The sequence below is a fragment of the Lissotriton helveticus genome, chromosome 4_1, assembly GCF_964261635.1.
Source record: "Lissotriton helveticus chromosome 4_1, aLisHel1.1, whole genome shotgun sequence".
In the NCBI taxonomy this organism is placed as follows: domain Eukaryota; kingdom Metazoa; phylum Chordata; class Amphibia; order Caudata; family Salamandridae; genus Lissotriton; species Lissotriton helveticus.
Window position 1 is genome coordinate 584,836,968 of NC_136063.1, and position 24,958 is coordinate 584,861,925.

Genomic DNA, 24,958 nt, shown 5'->3' on the forward strand with positions numbered 1-24,958 from the left:
CGATTGGGAGCCAATGAAGTTTGTGTATCATAGGTCTGGCAGATTGCCATTTTGGAGATTTAAAAATGATCCGGGCTGCCTGGTTTTGGATCACCTGGAGGCGGTGGAGAAGAGTTTTGGGGAGTCCATGGTAGATGCTGTTGGAAAAATCCAGACGGGAAAGCACAAGAGAGATGATGACCTGAGTCAAGGCAGGTATAGGAAGCAGATGGCTGACCTTCCGGATCTTTCTGAGCTGAAAGGAGCAGGATGAGATCACGGAGCTGATATGAGGTCGGAGAGAGAGATCGGCATCAATTATTACGCCGAGGCTTTTTACAGAGGTGGAAGCGGCCGGCGGGGGTCCCAGTTCGTGAGGCCAGAACTGGGGGCCCCAAGAGGAGAGGCTAGAGCCTGGGAGAAGGAGCTCAGTTTTCCCGGGGTTAAGCTTCAATTGGTTGGAATTCATCCAATCCTGGATGTGAAATCTACTGAATCTATGAAAATGTCACACATACACAATCTGAAACTTAGCAGCTATACTCAAATGGGTGTAATTTTTTTATATGTATATGATTCATGGCTTGATTTTGCTCAGGAGAAAGTGTCACTCATAGTCGTGGAAATGTCACTCATAATTACACTTAAATTATGAAAATGTCACACATAGCGCTCTGAAACCTTGGCAGCTATGCAGCAGCTGGGTTGCGCTTCTTTTTGTGTATGCTAATTGCCCTGAGCTTGGCTTGCTGCCCATGAGTACTGGTACTCTCTTTAGACATAGAGAAGTTCCGATACTCAAGAGCAGAAAATTTAGAAGTGCTGGCACTTAGTACCGGCCCATTTAAAGCACTGCCCACCATATTGCATACTTTTGTATGGAATAAACATGAAGCAATATTTTCCCATAACAAAAGTTGTCTTGTGTATTTATTTATGCATGCATGCTCGGATTGTGGATGGGGGAAGTTGCCAATAATGGCACTAAGTGTCACTCAGTTGAAATTGTCACCCTTTAGTGCATTGAAACCTTTGGAAATGTCACGCATAACCAATCTAAAAACTTGACAGCTGTGTAACCGTGTTCCTTTCTGCTTACGTATAAAAGCGATTAAACAATGAAATGTTGAGCCTCGTGATACAATGCAGTTTGAGCTACGGTGAATAACATGTTGCTGTGGCACAAAAAGACTTCCCTGGCAGAGAAACGAAACACACTAAGGCAAAGAAGGAGGTCAATGTGGTCTTACAGCTTAATGAACATAGAAGCAGGGCTAGGATCGCTAAGTCATTCTTCAATACAAATAAAGAATAGGCGCAGCCGTTTTGGTACTATTTGTTGAGCCGCTGCCACGTCTTGATATGAGGATTTGCAGAACCTTAATGTTTGTCGTACGTGGATATTTGTGTTGAAAGTTTTTTTTTAATTATTAGAAAACAAACTGGCTGAATTTATTGTTCATATGCACTCATTTACCCAATTTATTGAAGCAAATAGATAAGATACAATTATGTTTGCGTGTTAAAAGGTACTCGTACCACTTCAAATGAACATGAAATCGTTCTATAATGGCGGCTATTTTCAATGGCTATTTTGTGTCCGTGCCCCTTTGTCCTTTTACTATGTCTCTGCCTACATTCTCGCAGGCCGCTTTTCTGGTTGACAATTCGTCAGTTGCTAGTGCCATGGGTCTGAGCGTGCATTGTGAGGTAAACACTCCCGACACAGCTGCATGCCGGTTCTTGCAGTCCAAGCAAACACCGGCTAAACCCAGAAGCGGAATAAGATGGCAAAATAGAACTACATGTCCCAAAAGAGTGCCACGCATAACGCGCCTGCGCATTGCCAGCCGGCGGGTGGGATGGGAAAGGCCGTTACGTCTGTCAACGGCTATACTAGGCATGAAAAGGCAAAGAGGCGCTTCCGTGTTGGTCGGACAGAGAATCAAAACAAAGGCCTGCCAGAGGGCGATGAGCTGGTGAGGGTGCCCCACCTGGGGTGTCAGTAGGCATGGCCCAGCCGGGACCCAAGAGGAAAGACCGGCGCATCTTTTCGGGCAGTTGCCCGGATCCCAAATGCCAGGCGCGGCTCTTCTTCCCGGCTGCCCAAGGCTCAGCAAGCATCGAGTGCACTGAGTGCGGTCGCCGGCATGAGCAGAGGCAGCTCAGCGGAGTTGAAGAAGTCACCGATCCAGACGTGGTACTGCACAACCTTCTCCGCAACGCGCTCCTGGGTGTTAGCGGTGCCGCCCGATCTCGAGGCAGCGGCGGGAGCAACAACAGCAATGAACCTGTAAAAGTGCTGGGCCTGAGCAACTACCACTGCAAGATCCTATCTCCGATCCTGGCGCGCTATGGCATGGATAAGGCCACCGGCAAGGCAAAGCCGCTGCGCGACATGGGCCAGGGTCCTGTCTTCGACTGCGCTCTCCTGGCAGACCGTGCTTTCCTCATAGAGCCCGAGCACGTGGACGCTGTGGGCTACGGCCGCGACCGCTCGGGCAGCCTGTCCTACCTGCGCGACACGCTCGAGGCCGTCCGCCGGGGCAACGGAGGCCGCGAGGGGCTGGTGCCGGTGCATGTGGACGGCGACGGGCACTGCCTGGTGCACGCCGTGTCGCGCGCGCTGGTGGGCCGCGAGTTGTTTTGGCACGCGCTGCGGGAGAACCTGCAGGCGCACCTGCGGCTGAACCTGCCGCGCTACCGGGCGCTTCTGAGTGACTTTATCGACGCGGCGGAATGGCCCGACATCGTGGGCGAGTGCGACCCTCTCTTCGTGCCACCCGACGGCGTGCCGCTAGGACTGCGCAACGTGCACGTCTTTGGGCTGGCCAACGTCCTGCGCCGGCCCGTTATACTGCTGGACTCGCTGAGCGGCATGCGCAGCCCCGGGGACTACTCGGCCACCTTCCTGCCCGGCTTGGTGCCCCCCGAGCAGTGCAGGGGCAAGGACGGGCAGCTGAACAAGCCCATCTGTATTGCATGGAGCAGCTCTGGTCGCAACCACTACATCCCGCTGGTGGGGGTCAAGGGCACAGCGTTGCCCCGTCTTCCTGCCAAGCTCCTGCCCAAGGCCTGGGGGATGCCGCAGGAGCTGATCAGCACATACATCCACCTGGAGGATGACGGCAGCTGCGTCATCGGTGGCGACCGGGGCCTGCAAGATAAGTATCTCTTGCGGCTGGTGGCTGCCATGGAAGAGGTGTTCATGGATAAGTACGGGGTCCACCCCAGCCTGGTGTCCGACGTGCACCATTACTTTTACCGCCGCACTGGCGTGATCGGAGCCCAGCCCGAAGATGTGACCACGGCCGCCAAGAAGGCAGTGGAGGAGAGCAGACTGCACCGATGCCTGGTGTGTGGAGCCCTGTCAGAGCTGCACGTGGCTCCCGAGTGGTTGTCGCCTGGGGGCAAGCTTTACAACCTTGCCAAGAGTACACACGGGCAACTAAGGTCTGACAAGAACTATAGCTTCCCTCTTAACAACATTGTTTGCTCCTACGACGTGGACAGCGACGTGCTAGTGCCGGACTACAGCCAGAGTAACCTGACCGCCTGCAACTGGTGCCATGCCACATCTGTGCGCCGTGTCCGGGCCGACGCCTCGATATGCTTCCTGGACGGGGACAGAACTAACACCAGGTCCGCAGGAGGCAAGTGCGGCTGCGGGTTCAAGCACTATTGGGATGGGAAGGAGTATGACAACCTACCAGAGGCCTTCCCCATCAACTTGGACTGGAATGGAAGAACGGTGCGGGAGACCGTCTACTGGTTCCAGTATGAGACCGACGTGACATTGAATAGCAACGTCTATGACGTTGCCATGAAGTTGGTGACCAAACACTTTCCTGGCGAATTTGGGAGTGAGATTCTGATTCAAAAAGTTGTTAATACCATACTGCACCATACTGCCAAAAAGAATCCAGATGACTACACTCCTGTCAACATTGATGGTGCTCACGCTCCCCGCATCACAGATCCAGGGCATGGGGCAGAGAGTTCCCTTCCAACAAAAATCATCCTCACTGGTCAAAAGGGAAAAACTTTGCATAAAGAAGAATTGACTATGAGCAAAACTGAAAGAACAATTCAGCAAAATATTGCAGAACAGGCTTCGCTGATGCAGAAACGAAAAACCGATTCTTTGAAGCAAGAGCAGAAAGCACCACTTCGGTCAGCTTCACCTAGTTTGATGCGAGATGAATCCTCTTCTGCTCCCGCGACTCCTACGAAGGCTCTCTACTCCCCAACTGCTACTAAAGAAAAGAAAATAAGAATGACAACTAATGATGGCCGACAGGCTATGCTTACTCTTAAATCGTCTACCACGTTTTGTGAGTTACAGGAAGGAATTACAAAAGAATTCGATATTCCCTCATATCTGCAGTGTATACGCTATGGTTTCCCACCCAAAGAGCTTTTGCCTCCCAAGAACGGCATGGAAAATGAGCCTGTTCCTCTACAGCATGGCGATAGGATCACAATCGAGATCCTTAAGGGTAAAAGTGAACAACCTATCCAGCCTTCTTCTGCTCACACAGTGAAGCATGACGATGTTGCAGCGACACATGCTATATCTAAGGAACTTCAAGAACAGATTGACAAGGAGATGTATTCGTTATGCCTTCTTGCAACACTGATGGGTAAGACTGTAGTTATTTGAATATGTAAACAAAGTGTTTACGTTCTTCACTTGCCCTGTTAGGTAACCTGATTATGCTATTTGTTACTGTGTTGCCACAAGGCCACTTTATTTCATGAAAGCGAAACCCCTAATTTGAGGTTGTGACCTCCTTTATCAATAGTGCAAACGTGATGTTGTGTACTCATTGGATCGAGTAACTTAACATGTTTCACAGCTTGACCTTGCACAGCCAGCGCCCATTGCTTTAACTATTGCCAATCCAATCTATTCTTCAAACTCTCCCAAGAAGGCTTTTGCATCTGTGCGTAGTCCTATTTGGATGGGTTTTGGGACATGATTGGTCAAAGCTGTTATCTAGAGTTTTTTAAGTGAATCCATAGAAGTATATTAACTACGTGCCATCTGAATTCAGCAGTTTCAAGTTTATTTTTATTTGCCTAGTTACAACCATTGCAATAAAATACGCCAGACAATAAACCAAAGACGTACATCAATAGAAAAGATCGACCGCTTGCATTCGGTATCTATTGTAGATTTGACTAAATTTTAGAATCACAGCCATCTAAGTAACTTTATTGCTTGATTAATTAAAATCTTAGCAGTCCATACAGCTATAAAAAACACATATATATAACACAATTTCATATTTCCTTAAAAACAGAGTTGCTATGTTCTAAAATCAAGGGATTAACGTGTTAAAATTATTGTGAATTTAGTAATTCAGCGAAAACTGCAAGTCCCAGACTTAGGACGACGCCTTTGTCCATAGGTTTGATGGTTGATTAAGTCGTGGCCCACTAGTCTTAGTGTCTAAGCATGATGGGAGTCAGGAGCAGACACCAGGCAGAAGGCCTTGGGCGTGGGTGTTTGGGCTCAGGCTTCTGCGCCTAGTTTTGTTTGTGCTTCTTTCATAAAACAAACAAAACTGCAAACCAGTCTAACATTGGCCCCATCAAAGCACGCCTTCACAGCCTGTCTGCAGGACGGGATCTGCATTTCATTCATGTGTGGCTTTAACAACTTTCTCCTCTCCTGGTCTAGAGACTTGCTGATACACAGCAGATGCACCACGCCTTCTTTGGTTTCTCCACATAATCTGCATAGGGTGGTTGGAGATAAACGTTTCTAGGGAGGCATGCAGGTTTTGACAGGTAAAATCCCCATCCTCCATGCCAGGAAGCTTTCCTTCAGCGTTCCGAAGAAGCTGGTTCCTAGGTACGGTTGTGGTGAGCATTTGGAATAGCTTTGAATCACGAACCAGCTGTGGGCCCTCTTATTTAAGTCTGCTTGATCTTTTTCAGTGGAGATGAGCTTTATCGACTTGTTAACCAGATCTTTGAGGTTGTTAAACTGAAGTCCGGACTCCCAGATGTTCTCAAGCGCTAACACGCTGATCCCTGATTGAAGATAAGCCTTGGTGGGGGAGTTGTTTTTCCTTGAGATTTCTTTCCATAGGAATGAGTTCAGCGATCCAGCAGCGGCGCTCTTTGTTTTATACCAGCTTTTTACATACGTGCCCTTACGGCTTATTGCCTGGTTCGATAATCCGAATTCGAGCCTTAGTTGCGCAGGGAAGTTATATTTTGGAAGCTTAAATATTTTTCTTAGCGCTTTAGAGACCGTTTTGTTCAGGGTTGTTTCGTCCTTCCCTCCCAAGGCCTCACTGCCGTAGGTTTTAGTTGGTAATAGCTTCACTCCGAGCACTTCGAGCAGCGGGAGCAGGTTTGGTCCAGTTATTTTGTTTTTAAGGTGATTGCTAGGAGGGTCCCTCACCTTTTTAATTGCCTCGTTTTGTTGGTCATACGACCCTTATTGTAAAAAATGATTCCTAGATATCTGTACTCTTTGACCAATTCGAGTTCACTCTCACCCAGCTGCCATTTTGGTCGTTTTTTTGTGCTACATTGGTTTAGTACCATCATTTTCAACTTTTCTAGGTTTATTTCTAACCCGTTGTTTGTGGCAGAGTTGTTTGTAGTGTGAAGTAAGTGCTGTAAACTAACTTAGGTTTGGCTGATTAGTATCAGGTCATCAGCATACAGTACATTTGAAAGGGGGAAGCCGCCCAAATTTGGTGCATGATGATTGCAGTTATCTAGTTCAGTAACAGAGGTTAAATAGGGTTGGAGCAAGGACGCAGCCCTGCTTTAAACCTCTAGTCGTTGGAATCCATCTGGACACGATCGTGCCGCTCCCCAGTTTTATTTGAACCCATGTCTGTGTGTAATAAAATGAGTTGATTCAGGAGAGCGGAAGGGGTTTCCCACCGAGCTAGCTTTGACCATAGTTTTCCTCTGTCTATGCTGGCAAAAGCAGCTTTGTAGTCAGTGAAGCAGACAATGATTTTCTTGTTGCTTTTATGGAATCAGCTAAGAGCGAGAGGGCCAGAATATTTGTGGTTGTTCCCAAGTTTTCCTGGAATCCTGTTTGGTTGATTGGGATTAATGATTTTTCCCTGGCCCATTCCTTTAGTTCGGCCAGTATAAGGCCTGCGTAGTGTTTGGCCTCAATGTCAATCAGGGCTATTAGCCTGTAGTTTTTGGATACGTCTTACAGCCTTTTTTATAGATGGGGGAAAGAATTGAGCCTTTCCACGACTCTGGGATTGTTCCTGTGTCAGCGATGTTGTCAAAGAGTGGTAATAATGCGCTGGACCAGTATTTTGTGTCGTGTTTATATAATATTGATGGCAAGCCGTTGGGCCCGGGAGCTCCCTCTCGGTGGCTTTGCTTAATTCTGCTCTCGATCATTTTTTGAGAGAAGCTGAGTGGTGATCCATTCGCTAGGAGGGCACCGAATGATTGGATGGCGGAATACTCAGCTGTTTTTTGCAGATTGCTATGTAGATCTGCATTAAAATAAGTTTGCAAATGTTTTGTCCAGACGTCCTCCGTAATGTATGAATTAATCCTAGGTGCCAGTGGATTTTCAATGCTCTTAACCGTTTGCCAGAATCTTGCGCTGTTATTCATTTTAGCGTCGTACGGTAATTTAGCCCACAGTGATTCCGCGTTGTCCTTTTTTGCGCACCAAATAATTTTCTTTTTCCTCGTCTGAAGCTTTCTTAGTACGTCTATAGTTCCGCCAATCGTGTTGTTTTGGCGGAGGGAGCGGATTGCTCTGTTTATATCGCCCCTTATTTGTCCTAGTTCAGTGTGCTGACTCGATGAGCGATGGATGTGCTGGCTTGTTTCCGCCCTGGCTCTTTGTTGTTGCTGGTGCTCTCTTTTTGCTTGTTGAGTGGCTGCCGAGGGGGCGGGTTGACCTAGAGTTTTTGTGAAGGATTCCCAGGTGTGGACTATGTTTCCTTGGGAGGATTTAGTTTCCTCCCACAGTGTTTTTGCGGTGGCTGATAGCTTTTCTGGATCGTGTATTTTGCATCTGATCCTCCTGTGGTGGTATCTCATCATTAGATGGGGGTCTAAATTTGCATATGTTAAAGCGGTGCCCTGAATATCAAGCGTAAGCCCTTGCGGTTGGTGATCGCTGTGGTCTGACACCCCGATCATAAAGTCCTTTGTTATACCAAAAAGAGGTAAATCGAGGAAGGTGTAATCGATTGCAGTGTTAGCTGATGATCTATGAAAAGTTGGACCTTGTGGTCCATCCACTTGCATGCAACCGTTTAGCGATACCAACGATACACTTTCCAGCTCTCTCAACAAATCCTTTGAGGTCTTAGTTGGTTTGCCCCACTTGTATATGTCCTGGGAGAAGATCCCCCATGCTCCGTGTTTGTCGTCTTCTGGGCTGCCTTGATCTGTGCCCTCGGCTAGGAACATGTTAAAGTCTCCTGTTTTATAATGCAGCTCGAACCTTCCTCCTCCGTTATTAACTATGTAAGTTCGAGTATGAGCTGCTTTGCACCATTCCTCTTACTCTGAGGGTGAATGTAGATGTTTACCAGAATCAATTGCTGTAAATTACTTTGGCCCTGCATTTCGAACTGAATTGCCATTATTTTAAGGGATGGCGTGTTTTTGCTTATTAGTTCTTTTCCTGCAGATATAACTTTGATCGAAGCATAGACGGTTAGTCCTCCTTTACAGTGACCGAAGTGTGAATTTCGGACTGCGGGAAGGTGGTAAGTCTTGTAGCCTTGGAGATGGATGGGATCCACCAACCAAGTTTCCTGTAGGAGGACCAAGTCAAACTTTTAGAGGTATGATAGTAGTGAGGGGTCGCTAATTTTAGCCCAGAGGCCGTTGATGTTCCATGAGCAGAGTTTTAGGTTCCCTTCGTTGTTTCCCTGTTCGATATTAGGTCATACAGGTATCTGTTCTTAGATTTATGGTTTTGGATATCCAGGACCAGTCAGTTGGGAGGTGGTTTTCTTCGTGACTCCGTCGACCCCCTGTTGTGGGGCTCGGTGCATCTGGACCTGCTACTGAAGTACTGCGCGCTCCCTTGAGAACTGAGTTAACTTGCCCAATGCCCTCTCGGGCTACTGGATAGCCTCTTGTTGGGAACTGGATGATGTTGGAGCAGCGGGCCGGGTAACCAACTGGTCGGTGCTGGTACACTCGAATTCCCCAAGCTTCTAATTGCTATTCTTCGGTAATGATTCTCTCTGCTAGTTCTGGTGTTGCCCATTCAGTCTTTGTTGTTTCTTGGTCCGAGAGATGTTTGAAGGTTTCAAATTATACTGACTGTAGATCTTGGGTTCTGATCCCGGCCAGACTCCTAATTGCATTTAAAATTTGAAGAATATTGCCACTGTTTAGGGTGTCTCTTCGTCCTTTTGACTTGATTATGGGACGAACAGGATTACTTCTGAATTTGCTGGCTGACAGTTGTTCACTGGGTTTCTACTGCCTAGGCGCTTATGGCCTTGCTCTTCACTTAAAAAGTTTGTTTGTAGTTTTCCCGCTTTGTTGCCCTTGCCCGGGCTTCGCTCTTTGCAGTTGGATTGTTCGCCTGTATTGGATAGTGGAGGAGTGATCGTTTTTGATTTTTGTTTCTGAATTGGATTTAACGGCCCAGGGTTGGTGCTGACTGATGTCACATACCACGGGGTGTCCACCCGTTGTGGGGTCCTCGCTTCCATGTTTGTTAGGCTGATGGCTGCCGGTCGCTTTTACTTGATAGTTTATTGGGTGTTGATTATGATCCCTAGGGTGGTCCTCTGCTACTCCTGCTGGACTTTTTGGAGTCTGAGAGTTGGTTAAGTCCTGGTCCAATTGTTGGGTTTTTAACATGCCGGATCTTTTTTGAGCTCCTGCTGAGAGCCGTTCTGGAGGTTTGGTGCGATTTGGAAGTATGATTTTATGGATGAGTTCTTATGCCTCCCTTTCCTCCTTTGTTTCCTTTGCCGCTTGGAGGTTTGTCCATTGTTCTGCTCAGCCTTATCTTCTTTGGCAGTTTCTTGATGCGTTTTTGGGCTACTGATGTTCACTGCCGCTGGCTCGGAATGCGTGATCCCCACGCTCCCTGAAGATTTAGAAGGTAGCAGGTTGAGTGCTCCAGGAGGACTTTTAGTTCCAGTTTCCATGTCTCTGCCATCCACGTAGGGTTTTTTGGCAGTAGAGTGAGTTGCTTCATAATTTGTTCTTTTGACTGGCCCTTTACCGTTACCAGATGAGTGAGAAGTGGAGAAGTGTGGCTCACTGGTTAGAGCGGCAGACCCTGATGCAGAGGTCTGGCCCGGACCAGGGTTCAATTCCCGTCGTGACAGGGTCTTGGGTTCAATGTCCTCGGACCTGATAATTCTCGCCTCGGTGCCTACTCTAATCATGGGTCCCACTCTGCAACTCTGGGCAATAGCTTGCTTAATCTCCACACCGGCCCAAACAACGCTAGGATGCCTGGCTTCACCTTGGGATGCCCAGGAGTGGGCACCTCACAGGAACAGGCCAGGACGGGTTCCTCAGTGGTATTCGTTCAGCGCTTAGGGACCTCTGGGTGATAGGCGCTTTACAAATGCAAATTAACATAACATAACATGAGTTGGAAGTAATGGTTGGGTCAAGGTCTTGAGTGGCCGGTTCTTGCGCCTCCTTATGTACCCACTTCTTGGGACCGATTAGACAATCGATTACTGGGCTTCTAGTACTGGAGTTTACATTGTCTGTCTGATTTGGAACTTGACCCTTTATTTTTCAAATCGGTGAAGAGGTCACTCATCACTGCCGGTAGTGTTGCGATTTCTTTCCACTATTAGATGGCAGGTCCTGCTTGATGGAAGTATGGTTGCTTCGCGTTGGGCTCTTTCTATGAAGTTATTCGTGTCTGAGAGCTTGCTGTCGAAGCTAGTAACGTGTAGCGCCAAACAGTTGAGAAGGGTGAGCTGGATATCCATTTTGTCAGAATGGTATTCCAGGGCTTTGGTGGAGAGTTGCATGGTGTTCAAAAGGGAGGCCCATATTCCTGTTTCGCTAGACTGGATGCTGACATCGGCCTTATTAGGGGTGATTCCCGATCCTTGGAGGGCCGCCGCTGCTTCTTTTTTTTTTTTTGTTTTTTTTTTATCCTCTGAAGTATATATGGTAACCAGATTGTCCCATTCTTCCTTTGTGAGGGCGGGGATGTTGTTACCTAGTAGAGTTATATCATTGGGTTCATCCTCCGCGCTGGCAGCTCTGTAGGTTGGCTTGGATGGGGGTACTTCTGGACGAGGTTCTGCCGAAATTCGGTTTGGGGGCTTATAATTTGCGCTGATTCGGGTGGGTGTGTCGTCTACTATCGTTTGGGTGGCTGTGAATCACAGCTATCTGTTAAAGTGAAAGCAGGGTTTCAGCGAGGTTAACCATCCCATACAATTAAATACAATAGACAATAAAACCAAAGATACACGACAATCTGAAAGAATGACAACTTGCGCCATGTATCTATAGCAGCTACAACAGATTTGAGTAGATTCAAGAAACTCTTCCATCAGATAAAGTGCAAGCAGATCAATAAAGTGCGAGCTGGGTTCCATCGAGTTCAACCACCTCTTTCCCCAGTAGATCATTTATCTGGATATATTTATAAAGTGCTTAGTTAATTAACACCATTACGCTACCAGCTGTTCATTATGTGCCTATGTCCCATCTTTTACTATTAAAAGAGGTCTTAACATGGTAATAAGAAACAAAGGATTCATAAATGCTGATGTGCTCTATGCAGTTGTGCAAATTCATTCTTGGTTAACCCCGTTACACTGTGCTGTGGCTGCTACCTCCTTCATGGAGAGGTCAAAGAATTGGACTATGCGAATATTTAGCATTAGATTTTGTGGACACAGCAGTTCAATAAGCGCTTGCCTGCAACTCCAAATTCCCAAAGCCCTTAGTTCTTTATGTAGCAAGACCCTGTGGTGGTTCAACAAACACAGGCCAATAAAAAAAAACATGTATCAGGGTTTTGTCAGCTGAGTTACATAGTTGGCATTTTTTGCAAGTGTCAATCCCTGTTTCCATTCACTTCGGGTATAATCCAAGATCGGGAAAGACCCTAGCAGCAAAGTCATCAACTTTTTCTTGATGTGAATTGAGTAGCTGGCCCACAAATACGGTTGCTCCAGGCTATTTTGTAAAAGAACCTATGTGACCGCTTTGCAAGGTTGTTCTTATCCTCCAGTCAACCAATTGTTTGGATAAATTTATTTACTGATTATTATGATATATATTTTTTTTTAATACAGCCTGGGTAGTTGACAGTTGCCAGAGCGCACCAAGACCCACAAATTCAATGGCTTCCTCTAAGTAGTTCTTAAAATGTACTGCTACTGTCTGAATTTATTTCAGCCAGAATGTAGTAATTCAATATTCCCTTGCAGCAGACCGAGCTTTGCAGCATAATTTCAAGAAGGCGCCTTTCCTGTCCCACGTTTGTTTAGCCAGGACAAACTCGAGCTTTACCTAGGCTGGGGAAGCCGCTCTTGGAAGGTGAAAGATGAGCTTATACGTTATGATCTGAAGTTAATCCATTAGTTTTGCATCGCACCTGAGGATCAGTTAGCTGCTGTATGCTAGTGTTCGTGAACATTTGTCTTTAATCTAATTTAGAATTGGCATCAGAAAGTGGCAGCAATTTTTTTTTGAAAGGGCTACAAATACAAAGATCAAAGCCATGGCTTTTTCCTTGATCATGTCTTGGGGTGCGGAAGGGGGCAAGGGGGGGGAGGGGGGAGGCCAGTGAGATTAGCTCAACTCCAAGATATTTATAAGAAGTTACGCCTTCTATCGTCTGGCCATTAAGCCACCTCCGGCCCTATCCGGTGATGCGCTTCCTAAGTGACATCACATTGTTTTTTTTTTTAAAGATTGATTGCCAGGTGGTTCTACATTGTGTACCTAGAGAGCTCGAATTAAGAAGTTGAAAATACACCAATACTTTTTTTAAATAAGTGGACCATGTCACTTTGAGAGAGTGCTGTGCTTGTGTACAAATAACTTGCATTTGGTTTGAGTTTAGGGTTGTACACGAGCTGCAGGTTAGGAAGTACTATTGCAAGAAAGAGGAATTACCTGGAAGACTCCTGTTGACCCATTAGTTTTTGACAAATATTGCGTATTTGCTATTTAGTCAGAAAAATGTTCATGTCTCACAAAACGTATACTCAATTTTGTGGTGAATGAATAAGTCATTGCCGGTATGCTGCTTTTGTGTGCTGCTTCTGGCCCCACCACGCTTAATAGAAGCTGCCGGAGGCCGGTAGTAGCCGGGCAGGTGCTTTGCAGTCGCAGCCAGCGTGTTTACCTCAGCTGGTTTTTAAAAAGCCCTTGTCATGGCTCCTTTCCACCTGTGCCTGCCATCTGCTGCTGGAGTCGGAGCCGTGTGGGAGCTGCACAGGTTCCTCGTAGCTGCTGTAGCGCCATTGGAAGACACCTGTTTCTGGAGCTCGGCTGCGAAGGTGATTGGAAGTGAGGCAGGTTTGCTAGGTGCAATGGGAGCAGTCTCAATGCAAAACCAAAGGGGATGATGGACGGAGTGTTGAACATTGCAAGCACTCCCTCCCCCTCCCCGTCAATTGATCTGGGTTTAATCCATCATCATTCTTTAGCTCACTCCGCCACCCCAGTTCAGCCATGGCCATATGCAAAACAGTCTGACCCTGTGCCTCATGGGAACAGTCCAGTCCAAACTGCCAAGCCATGTCTTCCCTGGACCGGAAACAAGCATCCTGGGACCGGTTTCTGGCTAATCAGCTGTCATCAGCCAGGCTAGCTTGAATCCAGTGGCAAAGTGAGCAAGGCACCCATGTCTGGGCATACCCTGCCAACTTAGGGCAAATAAAGCAAAACCAAAGGGGATTATGGACGGAGTCTTGAATATTGCAAGCACTCACCCCGAGGTGGGAAGGGCCCCCGCAGTGATAATTACGCTGACAATGGCAGACTGTGGCTTGTGGTGGCCTGACTCTGCGGCCCACTAGCATTCAGCCCTCCAGTGGGCCCCCAGCTGCCTCAGGACTCATTGGGCTTCAGATAGGTGCCGTGCGAGTGCTCCCTGACACACTCCTCACCCTTCCCTACACAACCTACTGCTTTGAATCGATTGACTGCCTACTGCTTTCTTGACCTACCAGGAGGTTATTCCTCTGTGTTTTTTGACTACGCAGAGTTGGAGGCTCTGGTTATTAGGGGCCTTTACCCAGGTGACTTGAGGGTTTAAGAGCTGGTGTGATGGTGTGCTAGGGAGGCCTAGGCCGCAAGCCCCTTCCGTGTTGCTGAGGCGGCCGGCATTGGCGGATGCCGCTTGTGCCTTGGGAGAGGGGGTGAGGGGGTCCTACTCCCTGCATACACACACACTATTTTCTTTGTGCCCTCCCATGCTTTCAACCCCTTGCTTGTTTCTCCCGCTAGGGTTTGATAGTTTGTGGAGTTGCTGGGGAAAGGAGAGCGAGGAGACGAAAGAGTGGGATATCAGGCATCTGGCACTCTTAAGCATCTGTGGTAAAGTTGTATATCAACCAAATCACCATAGAGCCCAATGAAGAACTATGGCTATGTACAGTAGATGTAAAATCATTATATACCTCAATTCCACATGATGTAGGCATCGAGGCCATAGAAGAAACTTTGGTAAACTCCAATCTTGAATCGAATTTTCAAATATTCCTCATGGAACTACTTCATTTCACCCTTTACCAAAGCTATTTTAAATGGGAAGACCAGTGGTTTCTACAGCTCACTGAGACGTCCATGGGCAACTGCGCCTCGCCGGCTTAGGCTAACATCTTTATGCACAAATTCGAGGAAGAAAACCTCTTAAGCCTGACAATGAGATGACATTGCACTGGCTGCCAGTCCGCTGCAGAATACTCTTCAAAGCGCTGGTCCTGGCCTTCAAAGCCCTGCATGGTATGGGGGCACTCTACACACGTAAAATAATTTCTTCTACACCCCTGCAGACCTCTTAAGTCTGCTTTTCAACATCTGGTGGTGACTCCTAAATGTATAAAAGCCCGCTGCGGGGGTCGCTCCTTTCAGGTTCTGGTGACCAGGTCCTGGAATAGGCTCCCTCTACCGCTTAGGCAAACAGCAAATATTCTGGCTTTCAGAAAGAAACTGAAAACCTGGCTGTTCCAACAAGCAGGCTGATCACTCCACTCTTAGGGCCCTCGTTTCTCTCTCACTGACTGTGACTCTGCATCTTTCTTTTGTCTCAGCGCCAGAACACTCTTTGAGTAGCTGTGCGCTCTATAAATCCGCCTTTAACATAACATAACATTTTCGTTCTATGGAGAGGGCCATATACCATGTTGTTAGCTGCATTGAATGCTTTTAATGAAATTCATGACCGGATTTAATTTGCGTTCGAAGTACATCTGAACATCCAGAAAGGTCATTGTGTTTTGATCAGTAGAATCTCCAACAAGCTGGTAACCCACATCTTTTGGAAAACTACTGACAGAAACAATGTGCTGTATTTTCACAGCTTTCATCAAAAATCCCTTAAAAATCATCTACTGTACTCACAACTGTTGCGAGTTAAACGCAATGTATCTCAACCAGAAACTTGTGCAGATCAAACCGATATCATGCTCAAGAGATTTGCGCAACATGGTTACCCACAGAGAGTGTTGGAGCAAGCCAAAAGTCGAAGTGCCAAGAAAACACGTGCTGATTTTCTAACGAATATTCAGAAGCCGGCACAAAATCGGACGGTGGTGGTGGTGTCTAAATATTCCATCATGAGTCATTGTTACAAGAATACCATCAACAAACCCATTTTTGCATTTAGCAGAGGTAAAAATGTCAAGGAACTGTTAACCAAACCTCCCAAAGACATTACTTCTACCAATTACAAATGAACTGTACCCTGTTATAATTGCAGCCACTGCAATAATGTTATCAAAGGATCTTGGATGCACCCTCCCATGAAAGGCACACAAATCAACCTGAAAGTAACTACTAACTGCAACACTACTATCATTGTTTACCTTTTGAAATGCCCATGTGGCTTAGTCTACATGGGCAAACTGAAAGAAAAATTTAAACTAGAATCCATGAACATAAGAGTAGCATCCGGACTATAAATACAAAATCAGTGGTTGCCGCCCACTTTTTTGAACATCACCATAATGTATGTCCACTCCCGTCTTGGAAGTAGTGGCCAAATCAGAAGTAAGGGGACAACAACAACCACCTGCTGCAAAGAGCAAACCACTGGATTAAAATTCTCGAGACTCTGTAGCCCAATGGTCTTAATAAGCGAATGGAGTTTTTGTATTATCTGTAACTCTTGTAACAGATTCTCTTACTCTTTCAATCTCATTTCACTGACCTTTCTCATTTTGTCTAGAGTGTGTTTTACCTTTTGCAAACACTTGTTTTCAACGCAGCCTTTTTTCCATACATGGGTGTTACTCTCCATAACATCTATCTACAGGCTGCATTGTCCATGCACCTCACCTCACCTAGTAGTCTTTTGTTTCTCATCTTTTTACCTGCTAGCAGCATAGTTTGTGATTCTACCCTGTCCGGTACTTGGTGGAGGGGCGAGATCGTGAATTTCTCCACCTATTATCCACTTTATTTAGCAACTTACATACATTCACATGGTGGGTCAACCTTTATTTTTCATATCTTAGCTTTACTCCTATTTTGGTTTCCTTTCAGTTTCATACACACTTTTGCAGTTATACGTTGCTGTTTTTATGATTTTCGGCTATGTCATTATTGCCTGTATCCACTTTTCGAGATGGCGCTTGCTTGATTATAGTTTTACTTCCTGACCGCGTTTAGTCCTCTTTCACTTGCCGTCAGTTTTCTCAAAACACGTTTGGTTGTAGCCCGGGTACACTTTCTGAACCACGGTATGCAACACACAGCGTCGTGCCACTTGTAAGTACACAGGCTTTTAGTTGGCTTACTTTCGTCCGTGATACTCAACATTTTTTAACTTTAGCACACACTGAGGTGAATAAACGTGGAGCTTTTGGTCCATCTTTTTGTACATTTTTATAGTGGTTTTGTATATCTTTTTACGTCGCTCACTCAGTTTTTGTTTTTACCTTGTACAGCTCACTCTTCCACTAACTTTTGTTACAATTAATTTCGCTATGTATGTTCTTATTTTGGCACGTATTTTCCGGATTATATTTTTCCACCGCGTTTTCTTACTTTGTTCGTATCGGACCACGTTCAGACACATTAGTTACGACAAGAGACATCAGGCTACGATTTTGTTGTCCTTGATGGAGATCATTACACCCTTTCATTGCATTGTTATGCTTCTCTGATATATAAGCTGTATATATTGTTTGAGCAGTTTCCTCATGCTATCATTGCTGTATAATTTTTTTACAGATATTACCTCCTGACGAAGGGCACTAACCGCCCGAAATGCATCGGGAGAAATTAGTAAAAGCAGTTGAAGAGTCACAGTTAAAGTGACGTGATGTTTTGATATGAAGATTATAACGTCAATTACTGATCAAATGTTTCTAACAGTCCATAGTTTGAAACTCAATTCACTCAGTCAACCCATTTCTTAGCAACTTAAAATCCGTTTTCACGGGATCCACGCTGTTCTCAGGGGGACGTCCTCTAATCAGGAGGCTATTTTTTTTCTGTCCACATTCATACACTCTTTGACCAGAGAGTGAAACCCCAGATGCCTACAACAAACACAACCATTAGTCTATACAGGCTGTGCATGTTTTAAATATTTTGTGTTGTATAAGATGCCATATAGGTGTTTGCGCTCTGGCTGTTTAGTTGTAACTACTGGCCCACCCGCTAGCCACATTAGCTCTCCCAAAATAAAAAAATTAAAAAACTATTCCGTGAAAGAAGCCTAATTCCCATTTGTCCCTCCTGAAGTCTCACCCATTATGTTGTTCCTGTTTTTAAAGAGGGGGAGAGTGGCAGTAAATAAGGACTTGGAGATGACCTCCTGCGTTAATAAAGAAAATGACTTTAACTTTCAGCTTTATCGCAGGGCTCCTTTTTATGTCAGACCAATCTATTTAGCTGCAGCCCAGATCTGGACGTTCCCCTAGCTTAGTCCAATAAGCCTTGTTGTCCATTGGAAGAAATGGACATAGAGCCTGTTCCCGAGAGGATTACTGTTGGCATCAAGTTGGATTCAGAGTCCGGTCCGAAGTGTCCTGGTGCCAAGATGTCACTTTTGTATCAAATGTTGTTGTTCAGGGATATCTCTTGAGCGATTCATGGTGAACTCCGTGATGATTTTTGTTGCAGTGAACATGGTACGTTGGAGGACTACTCCCTTCTGGACGCATCTGCTCTTATAGAGAAGAATCACATTTCGGGGGGCTAACTTAAAATCGCCTACAATGGTCTTAAGCTCACCTCTGGACAATCCTTATAGCCATCCTACTTTACTGACCGTTGAATAGTAGCACACCATCCTCAAGAGTCTCCATATTGGGTACAATGAACACTCTGAGCTGGGTACAATGAACACTCTGAGCTGTGATTTATCTGCATCCAATTGGGCTCACGTTCTTGTGCAGTAAAATTTGGGAGGGGACAGATGGGGAAGGGTCCACTCTGATATTCTGTTACCTGTTGAGAAGGTCCTTTTCTCGATTCTAGCCTTGTTGGATATATCAGTTGCTAACTCTGATCATGTGGTGTCCCCAATTGTAAATGGGGGGTGCAGTACTTCACAACCTTTGGGTTATGTCCTAGGAAGGAAGTAAAGGGTGTTGATATGAGATATCAGGCCTCCCAGACCGACATAGTGGCAAGAAATGGGGTGGTAGAATATGGGTTTCAGGCCGGTGACTATAGCGGATTTGGTTGCCACTCCTTTTGCCAATTCAGTGTAAAACCTGAGGCCTTTAAGGATACTGACTACGTGTCCTGTTCTTCCAGTTTAAACTTATTATCTGAAGATCAGTCATGTAGCCCAAATGGCAAATATGACTAAGTGAGTATCCTCTTTCCATTTTTCTGATATATACAAAAAGGGTCTCTCCTTACCCCTGGGGATGTAGTTTTGCAAGATCCCCCTTCTAGTGCTAGTTTAGCAAGGGCTCACCAAGATAATGTTTCTCCTGTGAAGGGGGACCCTCTGGGTTATAATAGCCTAAAACCTCAGAAAAGGGAAAAGAAAAGAACCTGCCACATTATGAAGTGTAAGTCTAAAAAATATATGTTGTCTAATACTTTAGAAGAGTGCGCTCCCATTAATAAGCCTCAAAAAGTAGAAGGGCAGATGAATGTCGTCCTCCGTTTGAATCGGAAGTTCGAGTCCCCAAAAGTAATCGGTATGCCCTCTTTACCTAATATATCAGAAGTATCATCCTTAGGTTGTCATCAGCAGAAAAATGAGCTCATGGACATGAAGGCAACTGTCCATAATAACTGGGATGGCTCAAGCACGGGTATAGTGAAGGATGGGAATGCTAAATTGGGGAGCACCAATGAAGGGGGTCGCAGAGTTCCCCATGAGGCTGAGTGGATCCCTAAAAGATCACCTCTAGTTGCCTCCTGTGGGGATTCTTCTTCTGTACATATTACCCCAAACTCGTGAGGGCTCTTAATTGGGAGGCGCCTCAGTTTTATTTCCACCAGCAAAGCAGCTTAATAAAGGGGCTGGAACAAGTCAAAATAATAAACTAGTTGGTGGACTTGGTTTTGACCATTTTTCTCATACTCTGAAATTTGTTTCCCTGTTCAATAGTGAATTGGGCCCACTGAAAAGAAGGTGCTGTTAGCAGCTCAATATAGAAATCCAGTCCTTGCGTCTGGTGTCAAGTAGAGATATTGATAAGGTGTATTTGAATCGCAAAGCCCCACTCTCGAGTTCTAGAGTAGTAGGGAGGCGGTGGCAGTGTCTCCTGATCCGCTGTTGGTACGGAGGTGAAGTCTTTTGACTGCTTGTTTGTCCTGACTGCGAGGGCTGCGAGGAGTTAGGAAGGAGAACGAAGCCTTAGGCAATTTTATTGTTTTATCGTATTTTAATATTTCTTTGGATTGATTTAATAATCCCCAAAATAAAACCACAATTGCCTAAAATCCTAAAATACTTCCCCCCGCATTGTCTAGCTCGATATTGAAGCCTGCCCGCCCCGGTCCCAATCTGCAATTATTGCCGTAGAGCGGAGGGCAGACAGGTAAGAGCAAGACACACTAACTTTCACTTCCGCTAGAGCGGAGGTTAGCGCTCTAGCCGCCACCGTCTGCAGGGCTATTTAGATTGATCAGACCACCGAGTGGCTGCGGTAGGGAGGCGGTGGCAGTGTCTCCTGATCCGCTGTTGGTACGGAGGTGAAGTCTTTTGACTGCTTGTTTGTCCTGACTGCGAGGGCTGCGAGGAGTTAGGAAGGAGAACGAAGCCTTAGGCATTTTTATTGTTTTATCGTATTTTAATATTTCTTTGGATTGATTTAATAATCCCCAAAATAAAACCACAATTGCCTAAAATCCTAAAATACTCTCCCCCGCATTGTCTAGCTCGATATTGAAGCCTGCCCGCCCCGGTCCGACTCGGCAATTATTGCCGTAGAGCGGAGGGCGGACAGGTAAGAGCAAGACACACTAACTTCCGCTAGAGCGGAGGTTAGCGCTCTAGCCGCCACCGTCTGCAGGGCTATTTAGCTACGCCCCCCCCAACAAGCGCGCAGCGGTTGCGCGCAGGGGGCGCCTTCGAGCGCGCCTAAGAAGCGCCGAAGAAAAGCCCGTCTCTGCCCGTCCGTGACAGGACGGGACAAGGGACATGGCGCTGGTCTCTGGAACTCTGAAGACACATGTTAGCCCTAATGTATTCTATTCCAGAGAAAATCTCCTCTGTCTGAATCCGACTACAAGTGCGACATGCATACGGGATTCTTGGCCCATTTTTGAAGGCCCTTTTTCCTGTGCTAACTGCCACTTTCTGGCTACGAACATATGCCTAACTAGGGGCTCTCCCACTGACGTGGACTGTGTAGCAGAGACAACACTTCTTGATCGGACTCTCCCCCTAACTGGAACTGTTAGCGCGCACGCTTTTAATCATGCTACCAGGAAAGGACTACCAGGGTTTAAGTGTTTTTTATTGAATATACGATCGTTACCCAAACACTATCAACAACTGTGGGATCTCATTAATTCAGACATGCCAGATATGTTTTCTTACAGAAACATGGCTAAAACCTCATACCATCCCTGCAATTATGCTAGGAATCCCTGCTGGATACAAGATCCTACATTTAGATCGTTTGGTTAAAACTGGAGGTGGTGTGGCTGTTGTCTAAAAGGAGAACCTAGAGGTTTCAGTATTGGACCAGTGTAGCAATGCCCAGATGGAAATAATGATTTTTAGATTTTCCTTCTCCCCTAAATCACAGTGGAAGGGGGCATTGGTATATCGTCCCCCTGGTTTATGCTCGGACTTCTCATTGACTCTTATGGAATTATTAGCTCCGTACTTTAGAGCCAATGAAGACTTCATTCTCCTCGGAGATTTTAACATCCATATAGATGTACCAAATAATCCTGATACTAAATCTTTACTTGGTGATTTATCCAGTTTAGGGCTTAAAATCCAGAAAAATGGCCCAACACATATGGGTGGCCATACTTTGGATTTAATTTTAACCAACTGTCCCAAAATAATATGCTGTCCTCCTATTCTCATCAATTGGTCAGACCATTATATGCTATCTTTTCAATTACTTGGCCCTCTTTTACGATCCCGAAAACCTCTCCCAGCCATATGGAAACGAAAATGGCATAAAATAACCCCAGAAACACTTCAGCAAATATGGAAAGAACCTATCCTTTCCGAAGAGGATAACATTGAAGTAGGCTTAGCCAAGTTTAATAAAGCACTCTTAGAGGCCATTAATTTACTTGCACCATTAGAGCTGCATAAACAACATGCTAAATTAAAAACAGAAACATGGTACACAGAAGAACTAAGAGCTGAAAAACAAAAATGTAGGAGCCTGGAGAAGAAATGGAGGAAAACTCATACTCCCACTAGCAAAACTCTTTATCTTGAAGCTCAGTCTAATTATTTCAAAAACATAAAAAAAGCTCGGAGATATAAACTTGACTTACAAATTTCAGAAGCTGGAAATTCCTCTAGGGAGCTTTTTAAAGTCCTACAATCCTTTGTTAAGCCTACAGCTTGCGAAAGCCCGGATGATTTTAATCAAAACCTTTGTGATGAGGTCTCTATGTTTTTTGAGAAAAAAATAGATTTAATCTATGAAAAAAATCACTAAGACACTAAATAATAGAGATACTATTAATAGTCCTAGTCTTGAGTCTACCTTTGGTGGAATAAATAAACCTACCCTGACTTCAATTCCAGAGATTACTCTTATTGAAGTACATAGATTACTTCATTTAATTAAATCAGGTTCACAAACTGATCTATTGCCTGCTAAGATGATTGCTCCTCTGGCCGACATTGTGGGACCAAGTTTTAAAGCACTGATTAATCTTTCACTCAAAGATGGAAAGATTCCCAGAGATTGGAAAAAGGCAGTAGTAAACCCAATTCGCAAAAACACCGCATTACCATGGTCAGACCGTAATAATTTACGTCCTATATCCCTCCTACCCCATCTCAGTAAAATGACGGAGAGACATGTCAACTCTCATCTCTCTAAATTCATCGAGGCAGCGGATGGTCTGGACCCTTCTCAATCTGGGTTCAGGCCAAACCATAGCACAGAATCAGCTCTCCTCTCCGTGACCAACACCATCCGAATGACACAGGATAGAGGAGGCTCTATAATTCTGGTGCTATTGGATTTATCCGCTGCCTTCGATACGATATCTCATGACATCCTGATTAGTCGTCTAGAGAGAATGGGAGTGGATGGAACTGCTTTATCATGGTTGGAAAGCTTCATCTCCAACCGATCCCAAAATGTTCGCTTGGGCTCCCATTATTCCATCCCTAGGGAGCTCACCAAGGGGGTTCCACAGGGCTCGTGTCTAAGCCCCACATTATTTAATGTGTATGTGGCCCCCTTAGCGAATGTTGCAAGGAAATATGGGTTTACAACAATATCCTATGCAGACGACACCCAGCTGCTGTTCCCATTCCAAAACATGACTTCTGCGGTAAAGAACTCTTTTGCTGCTGGAATGAGAGCAATAGCTGGATGGATGGCCTCCAATTGCCTACAATGCAATGTGGGTAAGACGGAGGTCATGCTCTTTGGAAATGCCCCACTCCTTTGGTCACCTGAGTGGTGGCCTTCAGAACTAGGCTCGGTTCCATGCCCAAAGGAAAGTGTGAAAAATCTGGGCGTTAAGCTGGACCAACCACTGGTGCTAAAAGACCATGCCACTCAGGTCACGGGAACTTGCATGAGAGTGATTGGTCTGCTTAGGAGGGTTTTTCCCTATTTAGGAGATCACCACCGGAGAACACTAGTGCATACTCTAGTAGTTAGCAGGCTTGATTACTGCAATGGATTGCTTATATCTGCTAATGCGGAACAGTTGAGGAGACTACAGGTTGTTCACAACACAGCCGCTAGGTTGATCCTCAATGCCCCTGCTAGATCTCCCTCCTATCCCTTGCTCAACAAACTACACTGGCTTCCTATACGCCAGAGAGTACAATTTAAGACATGTTGCACCATTCATAAATGCTTGTATGGGATTGGTCCTAGATATCTGACTGAAATCTTCCAACCCTACCAACCTGGAAGAACTTTAAGATCTGAAAATCAAGCTCTTCTACAGATCCCTAGGATCAAAAGAGAAAGACAAGGAGGTCGAGCCCTTTCATTTTAGAGGCCCCACTCTCTGGAACTCATTACCTCCGTCTCTTAGACTAAACTCTAATTTCCTTACCTTTAAAAAATGTCTGAAGACGTATCTGTTTCCCACCCAGCAATCTTAGTTATGTCACACAGATTCTCGGTCTCTACTAAACCTTCGGAACAACGGAGCGCGGAGATATCTCCTCGGAGATTGAATTCCTGCGCTATATAAGAACCAAAAATAATAATAAATAGGTGTTTGCAAACCGGAAAGAAATCACAATGTCAATTGATAGAGACATGGGAAGGAGAATGATAGATATTATGGGTTATGAGGATCATAGGATTTGGGAATCCGAAAAGGGAGATGAGCTAACTTCGTGGAGTTTGGTAGCAGATGCATTGAATGCTTAAAAGAAACCCCATAAAACTTCCAATGTTGCGGAGGTAGCACTCTGGGTAAAATTCTTTCCTGGAATAATGCGGCCTGGGAAGTCGAACTCTAAGTTAAACTTTTTAATACGTTTCTGTCCATTGATAATTTTGGATGTGCTCTGATTTTAAATATAAGAATTATTTTATATTTTGTGGTGCAGCAAAACCCACTGTAAAAGATCATGCCAGTGGAGGTATAGCTATTTCACTTAGTAGCAGTATAAATTGGGATCTTATGGTGTTTGTCCATCCCTCTAACCTTTACATTTGCCTAAAGGTAGCTCTGTGCAATGCAATAGAAATATCGTATACATCTTATCTTTTGGTAAATGTTTGCATTCCCCCTGGTAGGTCGTCTGACTCTTTAGTTGAGTCCATGTTCTCTTTTGTACATAACATTGGTGTCTCAGAAGTTTGCATATTGATACTCGTGGTTTGAGATTTCAATGCTAAAATCTCAAACTGTTCCTCCTTGACTTTTGGAAATTCGGCGTTGGATGAGCTGTGGCGTATCCCATAGGCAATTGTATCTGAAAATATTAGTTCAGATACGCTTTCTTGATTCCAGCGATTCAATGACCTAATTGTGTTAAATGGCAGATTCTCGAAGGATTCTCCAGGCTCCTTCACTTTTCATTCCTCTCGAGGGCAATTGTTAATTGATTATATGATGCTATCTTACCTAATGTTTGCTGTTTGTTACCAATTTGAGGTATTGAGGACGGATTAAAGTGATCACAGTATTCTTTCGGTGGCCATTGATTTAGAGCTTAAGGCGCTTGAGT

At 45.3% G+C, this 24,958-nt stretch overlaps 1 protein-coding gene across 2 annotated transcripts in view; it reads left to right on the forward strand.

Moving 5' to 3' along the window:
* Window positions 1-1,827: 1,827 nt before the first annotated feature.
* The window catches only part of VCPIP1 (valosin containing protein interacting protein 1), a 108,358-nt gene continuing 85,227 nt past the window's right edge, over window positions 1,828-24,958 (forward strand). The window contains exon 1 of one of the 2 annotated variants that reach the window (XM_078687211.1): window positions 1,828-4,622. In XM_078687211.1, coding sequence (XP_078543337.1) covers window positions 1,991-4,622 — 2,632 coding nt within the window. In that variant the 5' untranslated portion in view covers window positions 1,828-1,990. The remainder of the gene's footprint in view (window positions 4,623-24,958) is intronic. The other variant, XM_078687212.1, reaches the window with a different exon arrangement.